Source organism: Xenopus tropicalis, chromosome 2 (genome assembly GCF_000004195.4).
Source record: "Xenopus tropicalis strain Nigerian chromosome 2, UCB_Xtro_10.0, whole genome shotgun sequence".
Classification (NCBI taxonomy): domain Eukaryota; kingdom Metazoa; phylum Chordata; class Amphibia; order Anura; family Pipidae; genus Xenopus; species Xenopus tropicalis.
Window position 1 is genome coordinate 40,761,614 of NC_030678.2, and position 19,312 is coordinate 40,780,925.

The 19,312-nt window shown below is 38.2% G+C and overlaps 1 protein-coding gene across 4 annotated transcripts in view; it reads right to left on the bottom strand.

Moving 5' to 3' along the window:
* The window catches only part of pola1 (polymerase (DNA directed), alpha 1, catalytic subunit), a 151,903-nt gene that overhangs the window by 41,588 nt on the left and 91,003 nt on the right, over positions 1-19,312 (bottom strand). For all 4 annotated transcript variants that reach the window (XM_012957632.3, XM_031896704.1, XM_031896703.1 and 1 more), the window contains exon 35: positions 4,343-4,459. In XM_012957632.3, the coding sequence (XP_012813086.2) occupies positions 4,343-4,459 (117 nt within the window). The remainder of the gene's footprint in view (positions 1-4,342; positions 4,460-19,312) is intronic.

The following is a 19,312-nucleotide window of genomic DNA, read 5'->3' on the forward strand; positions in this document are numbered from 1 at the left end:
TCTTAATTAGGTGCAACGAAGTCCCAAAAATTGCTATGCAGTGCACCTTACATTCATCATGTATTTGAAGCTGCATAGTTAAGTTTTGTCAAGATACGTACTCGAACACTGGCATTGGGGTTCCCCCCTAACACTGCTACCCACTGTATACTATCAGCAGCAGACTAAAAGGGTTATTTAATAAAAGTTGCACATTTCGCAACAGGTTTAATCTTTTTTTTTTGTTTTTGTAACAAGAACGACCATACATTTAAGGTTTTGCTCCCCTATAAATGGGGGTGAAGAGGCCTATGAACACAATGCTTTGTTCAGATTACACTGTTCTTGAGAAATGTAACCATGCAGAGGTGCATTCTATGAAAAAAAGACTGGTGGTAAATACTTGGGACCACCAAGCAGAGTTTAATTTGATGTGGTATGGTGGCTTGGCAACTTTATCTTACAACCTTAAAAACTAAAAAATAGGTTTGAATACAGTGGTGTGAAAAACTATTTGCCCCCTTCCTGATTTCTTATTCTTTTGCATGTTTGTCACACAAAATGTTTCTGATCATCAAACACATTTAACTATTAGTCAAAGATAACACAAGTAAACACAAAATGCAGTTTTTAAATGAGGGTTTTTATTATTTAGGGAGAAAAAAAATCCAAACCTACATGGCCCTGTGTGAAAAAGTAATTGCCCCCTGAACCTAATAACTGGTTGGTCCACCCTTAGCAGCAATAACTGCAATCAAGCGTTTGCGATAACTTGCAACGAGTCTTTTACAGCGCTCTGGAGGAATTTTGGCCCACTCATCTTTGCAGAATTGTTGTAATTCAGCTTTATTTGAGGATTTTCTAGCATGAACCGCCTTTTTAAGGTCATGCCACAACATCTCAATAGGATTCAGGTCAGGACTTTGACTAGGCCACTCCAAAGTCTTCATTTTGTTTTTCTTCAGCCATTCAGAGGTGGATTTGCTGGTGTGTTTTGGGTCATTGTCCTGCTGCAGCACCCAAGATCGCTTCAGCTTGAGTTGACGAACAGATGGCCGGACATTCTCCTTCAGGATTTTTTGGTAGACAGTAGAATTCATGGTTCCATCTATCACAGCAAGCCTTCCAGGTCCTGAAGCAGCAAAACAAACCCAGACCATCACACTACCACCACCATATTTTACTGTTGGTATGATGTTCTTTTTCTGAAATGCTGTGTTACTTTTACGCCAGATGTAACGGGACACGCACCTTCCAAAAAGTTCAACTTTTGTCTCGTCGGTCCACAAGGTATTTTCTTGGCAATCATTGAGATGTTTTTTTAGCAAAATTGAGACGAGCCATAATGTTCTTTTTGCTTAAAAGTGGTTTGCGCCTTGGAAATCTGCCATGCAGGCCGTTTTTGCCCAGTCTCTTTCTTATGGTGGAGTCGTGAACACTGACCTTAATTGAGGCAAGTGAGGCCTGCAGTTCTTTAGATGTTGTCCTGGGGTCTTTTGTGGCCTCTCGGATGAGTTGTCTCTGCGCTCTTGGGGTAATTTTGGTCGGCCGGCCACTCCTGGGAAGGTTCACCACTGTTCCATGTTTTTGCCATTTGTGGATAATGGCTCTCACTGTGGTTCGCTGGAGTCCCAAAGCTTTAGAAATGGCTTTATAACCTTTACCAGACTGATAGATCTCAATTACTTTTGTTCTCATTTGTTCCTCAATTTCTTTGGATCTTGGCATGATGTCTAGCTTTTGAGGTGCTTTTGGTCTACTTCTCTGTGTCAGGTAGCTTCTATTTAAGTGATTTCTTGATTGAAACAGGTGTGGCAGTAATCAGGTCTGGGGGTGACTACAGAAATTGAACTCAGGTGTGATAAACCACAGTTAAGTTATTTTTTAACAAGGGGGGCAATCACTTTTTCACACAGGGCCATGTAGATTTGGAGTTTTTTTTCTCCCTTAATAACGTAAACCTTCATTTAAAAACTGCATTTTGTGTTCAATTATTTTATCTTTGACTAATAGTTAACGGTTTTTGATGAGCAGAAACATTTAAGTGTGACAAACATGCAAAAGAATAAGAAATCAGGAAGGGGGCAAATAGTTTTTCACACCACTGTATGTATGCACTTGCATAGGTAAAATATTACTAATAACAAGGGGCCAGGGAATGTGCTTTATCAAACTCAGGCAGTGACAGAATAACACTGCACTACAGGGGCAAGTTACATACAAAATTTGACCATGTAGCCCAGACTATAAATGAATAAATGATAATACTGCTCATGAAAAGCAATACCTGTACCCAATAGCTGGCACAACACTACACTTTCCATATTCCAGTATACAGGAATCTATTGGGGCATCAACTTTTGAAATGTAGCTGAGCCAATAATAATCCCATGTACACTGACTATTTGAAACAATAGAACCTATTTTAGGCAGCAATAGCCAATCTGACAATCTATAGATGGTTTTGCCACAAATATGGATTCATGCGGCTACCATCAAGTACAAGGTACTGTTTTATTATTACAGAGAAAAGGGAAGTCAATTTACATTTTTTTAATTATTTGCTTAAAATGAAGTCTATGGGAGATGGCCTTCCTATACTTTTGTGGATAACAGCTTACCTATACTTGTATAGACATGTTGACATAGTGCTGGTTACAGGAACCTGCAAGTATCACTTTAATAAACTGTTAATAAAAAATGGAAAAGAACATGTTTGACATTGAATACCTTTATTTACATTAAGAAAAAAAATATATTTTCTTTCTTAACGTTTGAAGAATGGCGCAGTAATCAAAAAGAATTAAAAATAAGGTTGAGTGTGATTTATTTTAAATAAGGGATAGATCTGAAAGCAAAATATTTCATACTATATTTGGAACCTAGATGTGCTGTAACCGTTCACTGTAATGTGAAATAAAAGCAGGGAAGGGTGAAGTAAGAGGGGTAACAAAAAAGAATAATAAAAAAAAAAAATCTGTAATCATTCACAAGTGGTAAGCCACTGGGTTTACAACTAGCTTTCATTTCTTTTTTTTCAAAAGCATAATAAGCTTAGTTGAGGCCAAGTAAAGCTTAGGCCTCCAACACACAGACAGAAGCTATCACAAAGAAATCATAACATTATATAATGCACACTCAAGGGTCCAAAGAGAAAGCTTAGCCTTGTATGAGCTCGGCTACATTTCAAAAGTTGACACAGATCCCTGTATAGTGAGCAATTTCCAAGAGGCTCAGAAAAAAGCAATGATATTATTATATATATATATATATATATATATATATATATATATATATATATATATATTTCAAAAATAGAAAAAGCACCACACTCATATTCAGTTTAGAAACACTGATTTTAATAGGCCAATTCCCTAAGGAACATAACATAGATGTGATCGAAACGTTGGAATTTTATTGAGTGATTAAAGTTAAGCAGGTGTTAGCAGAGACTTGTTGTTTGGCAACATTATAGGGCAATGAGAAATAACTAGTAGTTGCACAGGGGAGATCAGAGTAAAGGGTCACTGCTCAAGGAATTCACTTATCATAAGACTTATTTCCACTTACCACCTTTAACTACTTGTGCTTTAATGCCTGATGCTTTTCTCACTTCTTTTAAAACGGCATTTTTCATTGGCCAACCTGTTGCTGTTGGTTTTATGCCAGATAAACTTTGACACGCAGAGGTTTATAGAGCCTTGCAAATATGCTATTGCTCACATTAACAAACCCCAGCTCTGTTTGAGCCTCAATCATGACAGGCAACAACCTTAAAGCTTGTCTGGGCCTTAAAGACCCTGAACAAATTCCCTCTTATTAACCCTGCACACACCACCACCTAACACTGGATTAAGTCCAGAACGTCTGCCTAATACTTTTACTCTCTCTCTCCAATTCCTCGGGCCTGTTTATTATGCTGTGTAAACCACGGAGACAAAGTCCATCAGGCTTTGCCCAGCGAAAAACGGCATAATTTTTTAACACATTCTTTCTTCTGCCAGAACTTATGTAAAATAACGGTGGTCAGACGGTGAAATAGTCCATTTATTTTACACAGCTTTATTACTGTTTTTTTCTGCAAATTTCATTTTGCACAGAATAATGAATAGGCCCTGCCCTTTGCAGTGCTGTTACTGAAATAGTTCCCCACTGACTGGAAGATCTGAGATTGCTTCTCTTATGGAGGAATGCCAAATTCTCCTCTTAATTCTAAGAAATGGTGAATTTTGCAGGTCAAGAATTTGCGTACATGAGAAAAATTAATATTATGGTTGCACAATGGGTTGTCTATAACATTACTCTGTGCTTTTTGGATTTAAACAAAGGTCCTTAGGGACATATACAGCACCATTTCTCTCACCTCTGATCTTAGCGTTGCTTTAGTGCAAGCTTGGCATATCGGCCCATTGCGGGAGAAGCTCAGAGGAACTCGTCGTGTTCTGTTCTGGCAGGTTTTTTCTTCACATACAAGCCAACCCTGTGGAGGAGAAAAAAAATAAGTTAAAGTACAATGCCATTTTTTCAAAAATGCCCCAAAAATTAAGACCACTTTCTTCCCTTAAAGGGGTGGTTCACCTTTAAATTAACTTTTCGTATGATCTAAGACTATTTGCAATTGGTTTTAATTGTATATAGTTTTTAATTTTGCTTTTTTTTGTTAAAGGGCTGTTTGTTGTGGACTATAGCAGCTATCTGGTTGCTAGAATCCAGTGTACCCTTAGCAACTAGTGGTTTTGAATGAGAATGCAGGGTTAACAACGCTTAGTGATGTCATCAGCTATAATTGGTGCTTAGATATGTCATTTCTATCACATGACTCCCTGAAACTTAGACTATTAAACCCCTATTATATATAAAATCTAAGTATATTAGAAGTCGCAACAGATTTCCAGGACCTGTATAAAAGCACTCTGCAGTTAGCCTCATGCTTTTATCGAACTTCTTGGTGACTTATAATATCCTTATATTTTACAATAGGGGGTACATTTATACATTCCCCACTGTGATACTGATAGAACGCTGCATCGATAAAATATAAAGTGGTCAACAGCCCAAGTGCTGCTGTAGCACAGGTATGGCATCTGTCATCTAGAAATCTCTGAATTACAAGAAGTTCATCTCCCACTGACTCCATTATAATTAAATAATTTAAATTTTTAAAAATTCTATTTGGGTTTATTTATATTTCAGCATTCTAGATAACTGGTCCAATAACTGAACCAGGATATTTAGAGCATTAAAAAACTCAACACAGGGAACGTTATAAAAAAAAAAAATAACAAATGTTCATTCTAAGTCAATGTTTTGGCTCAGCCTAGAGAACCTCCCTCAAAACGAGAGTATGTGGAGGAAGCCAATGCAAGCATGAAGAGAAACTCTTTGTAGATAGTGTCCTGGCTGTTTTAGAACTAGGGATGCACAGAGTCCCAGATTTGGCCAAGTCCAAACCTTTTTTTTTAGCAGGGTTCGTCGGAATCCAAGATCCTGGCCAAACCAAATCCAAACTCTGTATAAAGCAAAAAAGTTTGCTTTGCACGCGCATTGGCTATTTCTGATTTTCGGATTCCATTTGGTATTCAGCCAAATGCCAAGCTGATGGGTTCGACGCATCCTTAATTAAAACCCACAGGGAGTGTTTTGTGTTTCTAACAATGCATGCTCTTTATTCAATTGTTGCTGTGTTTAAAAAAAGAAAACTCAATAAAAAGCTTTTCTTAAACACAGATTTGAATTCTGGTGGGTACAACCAGGCAGAATAAAATGGAACCTTAAGCTGCCTCTAGGTGTGCTCAAACCTGCATTTCAAATGCAGGTGCGGGGTTTATAGGTCTCCCTTACCTCCTGCCTTAAAAATGAAAAATAAGATGTCTTAGAAGGGAGGGGCTGGGGAAGAAACTGATCAACCATAGGGACAAAGGACCCAATTCTTATAAAGTCCAGTGTCGTGTCCACCAAGTGTCCCTTATATTGAAAAATGTCCCTATTCTACCCAGAAGGATACTAAAAAGCTTATATATCCATAAATCACATTCAAAATCAGTGCCAAATTGGTGCCACAGTACTTCCTGGAAACCCACTTGAAAACACAATGGTATTACTAAAAACATTCAGTTTTATAGAAACTTTACCTTGCTGCCTAAAAAATAAGCTCTAAAGATCTGACAAACAAAAGTAAGCTTCTCAGCTATCATTGACATCAAAAGGTCCTTTTTATTTAACTGTTTACATTTATTATCTAGTAATTTCCCTCAACAGAATCACAGTAACCAAGGCTATTATGCACGAAAATGAAACATTATGATAACAGTGTGAATACAGTGCTTTATTCAAAACATAAAATGAACAGCAAATAGGTCTGTGTACCCTGCTTTACTTTATTAATGACATGCCCAGGCTTCTGCTGTACCAGAAATAGCATCTACACTGCGTCAAATGCATAGTTTCCCATTCTAGTTAAAGGACAAGTGAGACAAAACATAGACATTTAATATGACCTGACATACTTTTGACTTATATCCTGTGCATGTAAAATGTTTTCTTTGATGCAGAGGTCCTGGTTTATATTGTTCTGTTGTCATACATATTTATGACCCAGTCCTAAAAGGCCTACTAGAAAACCAAGTATTTTAAATAAAATATTATGCTTTACACATTAACTGCAATGTGCAAGTAAGAACAATTTCAATCCAGACCTATATTCTGCAGCTCCATAATTGCGACCCAACCAGAGGGGCTGTCAAGGAGGGGGTGGTAAATGGTCAAGAGAAAATGCACAGGCACTAACAGGCTGGTTCAGCCATAAATAGACCAAAACTTCCCTTCCCAAACCCCAACTGGTAACTGCACCAGACTAAACTGAGAGACCGAGGTCCACCTGTGCCATAGAGCTTACCCATGGCACAAACATAAGCTACAGGGCATGCACTTTTACAAATAAATTAGAATTAAAATACAGAATGTGTGGATGATTTTTTAAAAAAATTTTTAAATGCATTTTATGTTTTAGAGCATTTCTCTATGCAAAGACTTGACCTGTGGTTGCGACTGATGAGCCCCGAGTTTCACACTTAAATATGCACATGCCTATATTTTTGCTCCCTGCAGAATCTCAGATCCTGTTTACAGATTCACATATTGATCAACATCTCCAATATAAATAGTGGTTTTGGTTTTTTTTGGGTAATTCTCGGATACACCCATGGCATACCAAATTAGGGCCAGCCACTTCCACATTTCCTTACCCCACATATTTTATACTTCATCACTATGGGGCTTGCAAATTTGGACCATACTGCTTAACTGGGAAAATGTAAAGGTATGGATGTCAATGGTGCTGGTAAAACTCACCACACACTTTAATTACCAGGCATTCTGGTGCTAATAAATGAGTCCTTTATTCTGGGCTGTTGGAGAATAAGGCTAATAATCTGTGCTATGACAAGATTTTCATGATGTATCACACACTGAATAAAAGTCTCATATTAATTAAAAACTTGTTGCGGTTTTTAATAAACTATGAGAATGATAATCATTCTGCAAAACACATGGCACTAACCATACAGCAACTTGAGCCTTCAAGCTTCTCAAACAGACTCACACGAGTCACAAATGGTTAAGTAGGTATCTAGGGCAAATTACTGAGCAATGTTTGTTCATTTAACTTTAATTATTTTGTCCTTGAGAATGATGCTAATGAAACCGAATTTCTTCTGTGCTTTTGAAGAATGGTTTCAATGGACAGTAAACAAGGCCAAAGCCCAGACGAGAACTGGCTGAGCCTACGAGTTGCTAGGAGATACAGAATGTAAACCCACAAACTTGTTAAGGTTTGCTTAGCTTTCATTCCACTCTCTCAGGCTCTCCAAAGTTTTTAGAGCATTTCATCTGAAGAAGGCCATTTAAAGGCACGAATATTTAGACACTTATAAGAATATTATTTTCTTAACCTCAAGACAGACACATGCTTTTGCCTTTTATGGTTAATTTGAGAGTCTTCCTATTAAAGTTATTAGCTTTTAAAAATATGTATAGAATACTCAAAAAATCATGTTTAAATAAACAGCCAGCATGTAATGCTACTCAATAATTAATCATGATTTCTCCCAATCAACAGGAACATTAAGAAAATGCTGGTTGTGAGTCAGTAGCACTTACAAAAACACATGTTCTTTAGGCTAACAGCAGTTTAAAAGTCCTTAAAGTCTATGAAGATTTTCATTCACCCAGCTTATGATATACAGTATCTAGAAGAAATGAGTCTAAAGCAACTGAACTTTGAGTTTTATTGAAATCATTTCATCCAAGTGGCTTCTTCAGTTCAACAATTCCCCAGCATTTAAACCCCTAAGGGTAGTACAGTCACAGGCATTCAATGACTTGGTCGATCAAATTACCAATGATGAAAGTCCAGCCACCAAATTTCTTAACGTGCAAAGATAACTGAGCAATACAATACCTTCATGTATAGTTAATGTAGGCATTAAATGGGGCTCTCAGGATGACTGGGTGTCATACAGGACAAAAAAATTATTTCTGTAAAAGAATTTAAGAATTCTAAAGAATGTGCAAGTGAACCAAAATGGCTTAAAAGTTGACTGGGTAAATCATATTGTATAGGATAAAATGAAGGAGGACAGACAGACAAAAGCTAGGGCACATTACAGTGCAACAGGACATGGTCACTGCTCACCCCAAAAGGCAATAATCTAGGTTTAATGCACCATTTATCTATACCCATGGCCAAATTTGCGATGAATGGGTTGCCATTTATCTAAATTGCTCCTGAACTGGAAATGATCAGTTGCTGATGCAGCTTTCTCAATGAGCATCAACTGGCACACATTCTTGCAACTTGATGCTACCATCACAATGCTACCAAGAACACCTTGGTTCATTAAATCATTAATATAGCAGCATAAACTTGTCCAATAGCTTGTCCATAATATTAATTAGTGCAGAAATCCACAAGACAACTGTTTCAATTAACCTGTGCTTTGTATGTGGACTTTGCCCTAGCAGAGGAGCAGCTGATGAGAGATTGTTCAATAAGAGCACTTTATTAGATCATCAGTCAGAAGGTTTTACAAGAGAAAGACATAAACGCAGCTCATTGCTATGAGTATACCAGAAGGATAGTAGTAAACTACAGACACTGCTGAGAACTTTCCATGCACGGAACACTTGAAAAAGCACCATCTTCCCAGCTTAAATGCAGCTGCCTCTTTCAATGCAGCAAATGGGTAAATTTGACAAAAAAGCCACCATTAAGTCTACATGAAAGGCTCAAGGCAACATCCTTTCAATGCTTTGTACTTCAGTAATCAACAGATGTACTTATTCACCCCCTTCCCTCCTCCTAACCAAACCCGATCAAGAACTATTTCTGAATGGTAGGAAATAATTCCACTTTGTACATCTTTTACTTAATCAAGACTTTCTATTCAGCAATTTGACCTTTTGTTCAAAACAGGATTATCAGTTTTTTCGCCAGTTACCAAGGGCGACTCGCATGGTGAACATAATTGCAATAATTTGCAAAACACCATGGCAACCCACATTACAACTAGGTAAATACTGGTCTTTTGTGCTACATTGTTATTTTCAGAGATGCTGAAGTCAAAGAACGAGTGACAAATGAACACAAAATTTATATTTGCTTTGTCTCAAAGGAGAAGAAAATTGATAACAAGAATTGGGGGAAACCAACTACAGCTGTAATTTCTAACTTGATTAATTAGGATGGTAACAGTCCTTAACAGTATATTCAACAAACAGCCCTGACTTTGTCTCTCCACCCACCTCTCCCCTTAACAGCACCACTAGCTTGCCCTCCCTCTTTTTCACCTCCACCCCAGACACATTTTTTCAGCCTGGAGAACAAACATCCCCATTTGCTCTTTTCTTCAACTTAATGGAATCCTTAATTACAGAATATTGTTCTCCTGCTCTTCATTACACTGAAAACAGAGACTGCCAAGGCAGACAGGGGTAGCTACAGTCATCTTGTCTGCTTCTCTTGGGCTCAGCGTGCTTGATGACGGACTGCATTTTTCGTACATCAGCAGCTGTTTCACCACAGACAAAGAAGAATGGAAGGGGAAAAGCACACTACTTAACTTTCCATCAAGAAAGCTCCTTGGTCATATTTAGAAAGTGTGAATGTGGAGATGAAGTTACATTCCGAGAGGCGAGACATCAGCGAGGAATATTACATCACCTGACAGAATGCTACTACATTGCTTTCCAATTATCTCAGGAGGAGCAATAAGCATGGGATTTACACAAGTTAACATCATTTTGTACTACTTTTGCATTCCTCCGTATTCTGTTGACGATATTTTGAGAAATAAACCACTAGGTTTACCCCTTGTGTATGAGCTGCTTTAATATTCATGAGAATGTAATGAGGTGTAAGCTTCCATAGGCAAGAAACGCCACACTATTATGCGAATTATATTTTCTTATAATCTGTATTGAAGATATGCAACTATAAGCATATGATCTGATTTCTTATCTGAAATACTGGATTACCAGAAAGAAGGAATCTCCCACAAAAAATCAACATGCCCTCATATTATGCATAAAGAACCCGGCCCAACACATAATATCTCACAAGAATAAAATACATGAATATTAAAGAAGTTTTTATTTTTTGAATTATAAAGGCTCTGCATCTGTTATCTAAAAACCTATTATCCAAAAAGGAAGAAACAGCACTGCCAAACATCCACAGTATAATGTTCATAATTCTTGCCCAAGTCACACTTCCTCTGTAAAATAGAGAGAATACATATCTATATACGCACAGACGCACACATATATACAATAGCTTAGCAGTTACAAAAAAAACAGTGAATCATGAACTAGTTGTAAGTAACCAGTATTTGTTCATATTTAGGTTGTCAGAGGTAAAGTGCTTGTGAGCATATGCACCTGTGCAAATATGATGCTGCCAACAGCATAAAATAGTCTCATCCCAAGCACCTAATCTGATGTGTTGGCTAATCATTCCTCACACTGTAAAAGGGCCAGTAACACATTAAGGCTTACATCTGGGAATTTTCTAAACTAGTATTACATTAATATTACTAATAAAGTGAAGAGCAAACTGTTGTTCCAGGGATATGCTTAAAAGCAGGTGTGGGATTTATCATCTGGAGACCAGTGGCCAACAAGTCATTAACAGAAATAAAACAGTTTTTCCATCAGTATAGACCTATTTTGTATAGTTAATATACAGTAGAACCCCGAATTTCTGTCCCCGGATTTAATGTTTTCCCGCCATTTACACCATTTTGTTGTGGTCCCACCAATTTGTATGCATTTTTATGGGCTCTCTTCCCAGATTTTACATTTGTATTTCCCACATTTTACATTGTTTTTAACATGCCTCGCCCTAGCAAATCGCTTCATTTTAATCTGAAAAAGATGCTTACTTTAGGAAGCAAAGTTTCCCCATGTCTTGCGATCGCAGGTGCCATCTTGGGAAGGTCAGCGTCACCACTATCGCCTCATAATACACACTGCGCATGAGCACCTATCCAGGAGCTTACAAAATATCGCAAGATTTGCACAAGCATGGGGGAAACAGAAACACCAGTCCTTCATTAAAGGTACAAGCTACAAGGTGCGGATTTTCTGTAAAATGGTACAGATTTTTGTTTTAGGAACAATACAGTGCTGAGTTATGGATGTACATTTTGAAGTCAATGTTATGGGGTGTCTCTGTGTCAGTGTTACTGTATGTAGCAATGGGGTGTCAGTGCTGAATGCTCTTTAGGTAGAAGGGGGGAAGGGGTGCCTCTATGTCAGTGTCATGTAGCAATGGGGTGTCAGTTGCAAATAAAAAATGGTTCCTGTAGTTATTTCCTTTAAATAGCTTACATTTATGTGTCTAACACATTTCCCTGATTTTACATTTTTTTTCCATGGTCCCCTTAAAAACGTAAAATGGGGGTTCTACTGTAGATGGTGTCTTGTAATTTTGTAAATGGACAAACTGTATATTAGAGCAGAGATCACAAGAACTATAAAACACTAAAACTTTAATCATTCTTAATACATTTCTCTAAAAACAAAAAAAATTTATGCTGCTTAGGAGAGTTTTGAATGCTGTAGTATAACAGTGGCCTAAGGGATGCAGGTGGGACCTTTCTTATGAGGCACAATGTATTTATGTCGTTTTTGGGAATTATTTCTATAATGTGTACTTAGGGGGAACGACTGGGTACACTTTGGCTGAATGCAAGGTCTCTGGAATCCTACCTGCTTCCACGTGCAAGTCACTTCCTGAGGTAGAGGCAGGGCACTATATATTTGTATGCTGATTTGGGGGCCCTCTAGCTGTGCTTGGTACTTTGCTGAGTACAACTTCAAGCAACATAATGTTATAAATTGTGCTTTCTGTGAAACTAGAAATTGTAAATTATACAACACATATATTAAGATATACAGGTATCGGACCCCTTATCTGTCAACCCATTATCCAGAAAGTTCAGAATTATGGAAAAGCCATCTCCCATTGACTCCATATTAGTCAAATAATTCCCATTTTTAAAAATGTTTCCTTTTTCTCTCTAATAATAAAACAGTAGCTTGTACTTTATCCCAACTAAGACATTATTAATCCTTATTGGAGCCAAAACAATCCTATTAGGTTTAACCCTTTAAGTGCCAGCCGAATTCGTCATTTCGGTTCCCCCCAGTGCCAGACGTTTTTTAAGCATTTTGTACTCATTCACTTTAACAATGTTTTTTGGTAGGAAAACCTCCATGAAACTAGGGAAATTATATATCGTTTTTTTCGTCACTAGTTGGGCTTCGACATACATACCAAATTTTATAACTTTTCTAGAGATATGATGTGTATTTTGGGTGAAATATGTAAAAAAAAATAAAATTATGAAAAATTTCTGTATATTTTGAGGTTTTTTTCCATAGAAAAGTTAATTTTACACACTTTTTTTTATTGTTTGTAAAAGCCCTGATACTCCCAAGTCCAATGATACCAAATATGTGGTGGTACCCCACAGTTCCTGTCCAGAAGTAACCCCCAAACTAAGGCAATACTTAGTACAATATCACACCAGAACAAAGCGGAAAATCGCTTGTAACAGTTGATGCAGCATAACTTATATGTAAATCTAAAATATCCCCTCATGTTTGGTATCTTTAGAAACTACAGACCTTCAGGTTTCTAGGTGTAAAGTAGTTTTCACTCAAAAGCCAAATACCTTTTGTCAGTGCATTGTGAAATTTGGAACTTTTTATGACATTTTTTTTTTTTTTCTAAAACGTAAACTTGGACGCATGATCAAATGTGGATTTGACAAAAAAAAATCTCATAAAAATTTTCTAACAAAGGCAAATTTGAAAGACAAACTTCTCCTGAATAAAATGATGCCCCATATGTATGGGTGCACATAGGCGGATTTTCCATAATGCTAGGGTAGGCTAAGCCTCCCCAAACCTGCTTGGCACATTAAAAAAAAACAAACAAAAAAAAAAAAAAACCTTACTCCGTTTCTGCATCTGTTCTTGCAAGCCCGTTTTGCTGTGCTCCAATGGGATCTTTCTTCTTGTGGATTGTCCAATCAGAGCACAGCTTTCTTGACAGACAGTAAAATTGACCAATCAGAGCACAGATGCACACAGGGATCGGGAGATTTTGCAAACTGGAAGCAGTACAGAACTAAAGACTGAAAAGAAGAATCTGCAGCTGTAACTTTACCTAAGAACCAACTCTCAACTTTTGCTGAAGTTTTCATCCCACAGGCACTATACACAGGTACTATACACAGGCACTATACACAGGCACTATACACAGGCACTATACACAGGCACTATACACAGGCACTATACACAGGCACTATACACAGGCACTATACACAGGCACTATACACAGGCACTATACACAGGCACTATATACACAGGCACTATACCCAGGTACTATACCCAGGCACTATACCCAGGCACTATACACAGGCACTATACACAGGCACTATACACAGGTACTATATACACAGGCACTATACCCAGGTACTATACACAGGCACTATACAGTTCTAAAGAATCACTAGCTGACATTAAATTGTTTTTTCCTGACCTGACATCTATAATAATTTATAATCTATCCCCTACCCTAACAGATGGAGGGTAAAAAAAAGTTAACTCTTTCCCCTGCAAAAGCTCATTGTGTGTTTATATATTTGTTGTTGTTTTTTGCACTTACTAATTTTTTTTTTTGTCATTGTTTTTTTCATTTCTAGTTAGTTACAGTGGGGACAGTGCTGTGTATCAGTGCCAGTGTTATAGTGCCAGGGCCTGAATATCTGCCCTCAGTACCCACTGTATTTCACTGCATATAATGTGCTGGTTTTGTAAATAAGGACTGCGTCTCACTGCATATAATGGGGAGTCAGTACCCACTGCCTTTCTTGCTATAAAACTAATATAAACACATCTAAAGGGGTGGTTTACTTTTAAGTTAACCTTTAGTATGTTATAGAATTACCTATTCCTAGCAACTTTGCAATTGGTCTTCCTAATTAATTTTTTTGACTAATTTGCCTCTGTTCTGCCTCTTTCAAATGGGGGCCAAAAAATATTGCTCTGTGAGGCTACAATTTTATTATTATAATTTTGTATTACTTATTTTTCCAAGTAGGCCCCTTAACTATTCATATTCCCATCTCTTGTTTAAACCACTACCTGGTTGCTAGGGTAAATAAGACCCTAGCAACCAGATAGCTGCTGAAATACAAAATGGAGAGCTGCTGAACAAAAAGCTAAATAACTGAAAAACCATTAAAAATAAAAGTGAATTCGAATACGAACTAGCCCTTGAAGCTAACTGATCACAAACACAAATGTTTGCAGATCCCCTAACAAAAGTGCACGTATGAATACTTTTACATCCTAAACATTTTAGGGTAAAAAAAAAAGCACCCCCGCACTTTTGTACAGTATCCCTGGGAGTCAGTGGGAACGGCAAGAGGTAGTTGGGAGGTTAATTTTTTACACCAGCAGCGAATCCACTAAGTCTCACATTAGCTGTAGGTCAGTCTGTGTATGGGCCATCTTTAGCCTCCCCAAACAAAAAAGTCACCCTCCGCCTATGTGGGTGCACATAAAGACATGGGCACCAAACACTCCAAAGCAGGGGCAATGCACAAGGGCAATTACAGCTAAAAATGTGGGGGCTGCGCTCTATGTGCACTTCCTGCAGTTTTTCAGTGTTAACCCCCCCTACCTGTGAAATACCTGTGCACACCTTCAGCTATTCAGAGACACCACTCTTCTCTTTCTACATGGAAAATTGTGGCTGCAGTCCCTTGCAGAAGTCAGCACTTTGGTCAGAAATCAAGGAAAAAAACAGATACAAACCTAGATTTTGGTCAGAAATCAAGGAAAAACCAGATAAAAAACCTAGATTTCTGCCCAAAATCTCCATGGCAACTACCAAAAACTTACTAAACCTCAATTTGCAAGTTCCCCTGAATATGTATGGGTGCACATAAAGACGTGGCCACCAAATGCCCCCAAACAGGGGCAATGCATAAGGGGGGTCTGTGCTCTATCTGCAGTTATTTAGTCTAAACACACCCCCACCCTGTGAAATAACCCCCGCAAACTATATATTTATGAAAAGTGCACAGCTTCAGCTATTCAAAGACACCACTCTTCTCTTTCTACATGGAAAATTGTGGCCGCAGTCCCTTGCAGAAGTCAGCGCTTTGGTCAGAAATCAAGGAAAAACCAGATACAAACCTAGATTTCTCCCCAAAATCTCCATGGCAACTACCAAAAACTTACTAACCATCAATCTGCAAGTTCCCCTGAATAAAACGATACCTATGTCTGGTTGCACATAAGTACATGGCTGCCAAACCTGAAAATGCATAATATTGGGGCTGCACTCTATGCACCCCTTTTTTTTGCCTGCACCCGAATGAATGGAATACGCTCGGGTGCAGGCACATGTAGCCGATATACGCATGAAAACGCGTGAGAATGCAAAGTCTCGCGTTTTCATGCGTATATCGGCTACATGTGCCTGCACTCGAGCGTATTCCATTCATTCGGGTGCAGGCACAAGTAGCAGGTGTAGGGCTGAATTTTCGGCAAGCGTTTTTCCACTTGCTGAAAAAATCAGCCCTACGCCATGTGTGGCATCAGCCTAACCCTTGGCAATAGAAACTACCAGAACAATCTTAGCACCTCTGGACCTTTCTAGAACAACTGAAATCAAATGAAGTTAAAATGGAATAAAACCACTAAAAGCAATCAAAGAACAATAATTGCAATGAAATCGGTGGTCAGAGCCCTGGATCCACCAATGTCACTGCAAAAGCAACCTTTTTGGGGCACTAAATACACAATAAAGAACAATGCAAAGATAAAACACCATAAAATCAGTAAATTCAAATAAAAACCACTCAAACCAACAGAAGAACAATTATTGCAATGAAATCGGTGGTTAGAGCCCTGGATCCACCAATGTCACTGCAAATTCAGCACCCAATAGCAATAAAAAAGTTACAGTGCAATAGAATCTTAGAGCAAGATCAGAAATAAAGTTTTAGTAAAAAAAAAAGACTGCCAAAGAAAGCAAAGAAAGAAAGAAAGAAAAAAAAAAAGTGTAAGTGTGTGTGTAAGTGTCTGTGTGTGCTTGGGAAAGTTGTAAATAAGTGTGTATGTGTGTAAAAGTGTAATAATGACAAAGATAGAAGAAGAAATGGAAAAAAAATTTTTTTTTAGACAGTTGAGATAGAAATAAGCAAAATAAACAGTGGTTAGAGAGTTGTAGTTCAGCTCACACAATGCAGGCAGGCGATCAGGGCGACCAATCCAGCAGGAAGGCAGCAGGGGGGCTCCAGCAGTCACACGTGGCAGCAGGAGTGAAGAGGCGACGGCGCGGGCGGCGACATTTAAAGGGACAGCAGTGGACACGTCATTAATGCGTGTCCACTGCTGTCATTGGCTGAGGGACCGGATCGGTGCGGCTGGGCGACCGGATCCGTAAGTATGTCTTCATTTGCTCGTTGCCTAGGGGGTTGTGCAGGCTTTACAAGCGCTGCGCTGCTTTAAAAGCGAGCGCAGCGCTTGTAAACCCGTTAGTGCTGTAGGACGTAGATTCTACGTTCTATGGCACTTTGGTCCCTTGGTACCTAGGACGTAGAATCTACGTCCTATGGCACTAAAAAGGTTAATTACTGTTTAAATAATTTTATTGGCAGACTTAAGGTAGGAGATCCGAATTACGGAAAGACCCCTTATCCGAAAAACTCTAGGCAATTAAAAATCCCAGCTGTCATATATCTATGCCTTAGGCATAGAGGCAGGGCAGACAATAACTTTAGCTTTCCGTTCAGCACTACCTAGATGCCACTGCACTTCTCACTTTCCCCTCCCTCATCATCATCATCTAATTATGTAGCCAGTGAATGGGTATGGGGGCATTTAGTCCCCCATTCTGGCACATACAGTAAACAAGATTTTGCCATGATACAAAGTTTGCCTTACTAACAGTGTCCACAAAATGGTGCCTGCCTGTTGCTGTAATTGTGTAATTCCAAGACTGAATGTAAATACAGCCATAAGAACTTACAGTAATGCTACAATGAGTCCTCTATTAAAAGAAACACAGGATTTCTTGTCTCTTTTTTTGTAAATGAATGGGATGAATTAGAATGCCAGTGCTTGCTGGCGGGGCGTGCCCATGAAATGCTGCACATATTAAACTTGCAAGTGCTTCAATCTACATACATTTGTCTGAAACACTGAGGATGGTGCTGATTCCAACACTACCAAGAACTGGACCTACGATTCTGCTGGTGTATTTATTGTGAATGCTGACTACAAAAGCCAGGACTAACATCCCAACTTCCCTAATGCTCTCGTGGCTGCACAGAATTCATTTTGGAACACTGTTGGTGGGACTTGAGAAGTCTTCAAGAACAGTAAAGGTTGTTACTGCAGACAAGTGAAAACCAACTTCCTAATAATATCCTTGAAAAATAAGATGTTGGACAGGCAAGTCCGGAAACTTTTGCCCATATAGTATATATGGCATAAAGGGTTTTCGGAATTTACACAACTTTCGAACTTTAGCAATATCTTTCCCTTTATCTGCGGATTCTCAGTACCCCAAACACCACAGTGCTTGATCAAGTTAAGGGAAAACTTCATTTGACCTTTTATTAATGTAGCCCCTGTGTGTACAGGGCCTAATAACTTTTTTTTTTTTTTAATATTGTAAAAAAAAAAAAAAAAAAAAATCACAACATTACAAACAGGTTTCTTGGTAAAGATGAGTAACTTTCATTACAGTATCCATTAGAGATAAATCTAACTGGAGTTGTTGAGTTATATCAGAAACGTTTTGCCACTCCGAACTTTATCAGTTCAGGTGACGAGTTGCATTAATAAAGATGGGCTTTGTTGTGAAACTGCTGGGGTAACGAGGTAAAAAAAAAAAAAAACACTATCTGGCTGGCAGACTGTGCTGCAGACCCCCTTTCTCTGTTTAGAGATGGTTCATAAAACTTGATCTAAAGTAATCTAGAGTAGCTTCTTAAACTTCTTTTAAATAATTTGTCTTTTTGATCCAAAATCAGGACCTTAACCCCCCTGTATGTCTCATTTTCATTAGTTTCATTAGGTGTATACAGCATGTGGAGTCTTGTCCTAAGGTGTTACCCACACGTTGCTCTGTGGTTGCTCTGCGGTAGCCTGCCCAAATGTAAAGATCTGTGCACACATTGTTACCTAGGACAGCATATACCATATTGCTTTTTCTTGCTCTTATATGTTGGGCTTTTGGGTATACCCAAAAATGTCCCATATATACGAGCAAAAACAGGGTCTTACACAAGGTTCCTATGAACATAAAGTGCGTTATTCTTTATATTGTGGCAACATATAAAAGCAACACTACAAAGCTTACACTTAAATTTCATCATAATTAAACATATACCCATTAGGGTTTATTCCATTAGATTCCAGTTAATCTGTATTAAGTGGGATAAACCCACATAGAGAGGGAAAAGCCATACAAACTAAACTGAGAATGCTATAAAAGCATCTGAAGTACACACTGATACAGTATTTACTCAGCATTACACCAGGTATGAAAATACATTAAGCACTGATTTATTAAGCATTTATAAAAGTTAGAGGGGAAGCAAAAAAAAAAAATAAAAAAAAAATCTGCTTTCTCCCACTCCCAGCAAAATAGGAGAAAAAAAAAATCCACAGACACTATGAAAACAAGCGTTGATGTTTTGCCTATATTATTTGTCAGGAGTTGCCCAACTCATCATATCTAAAT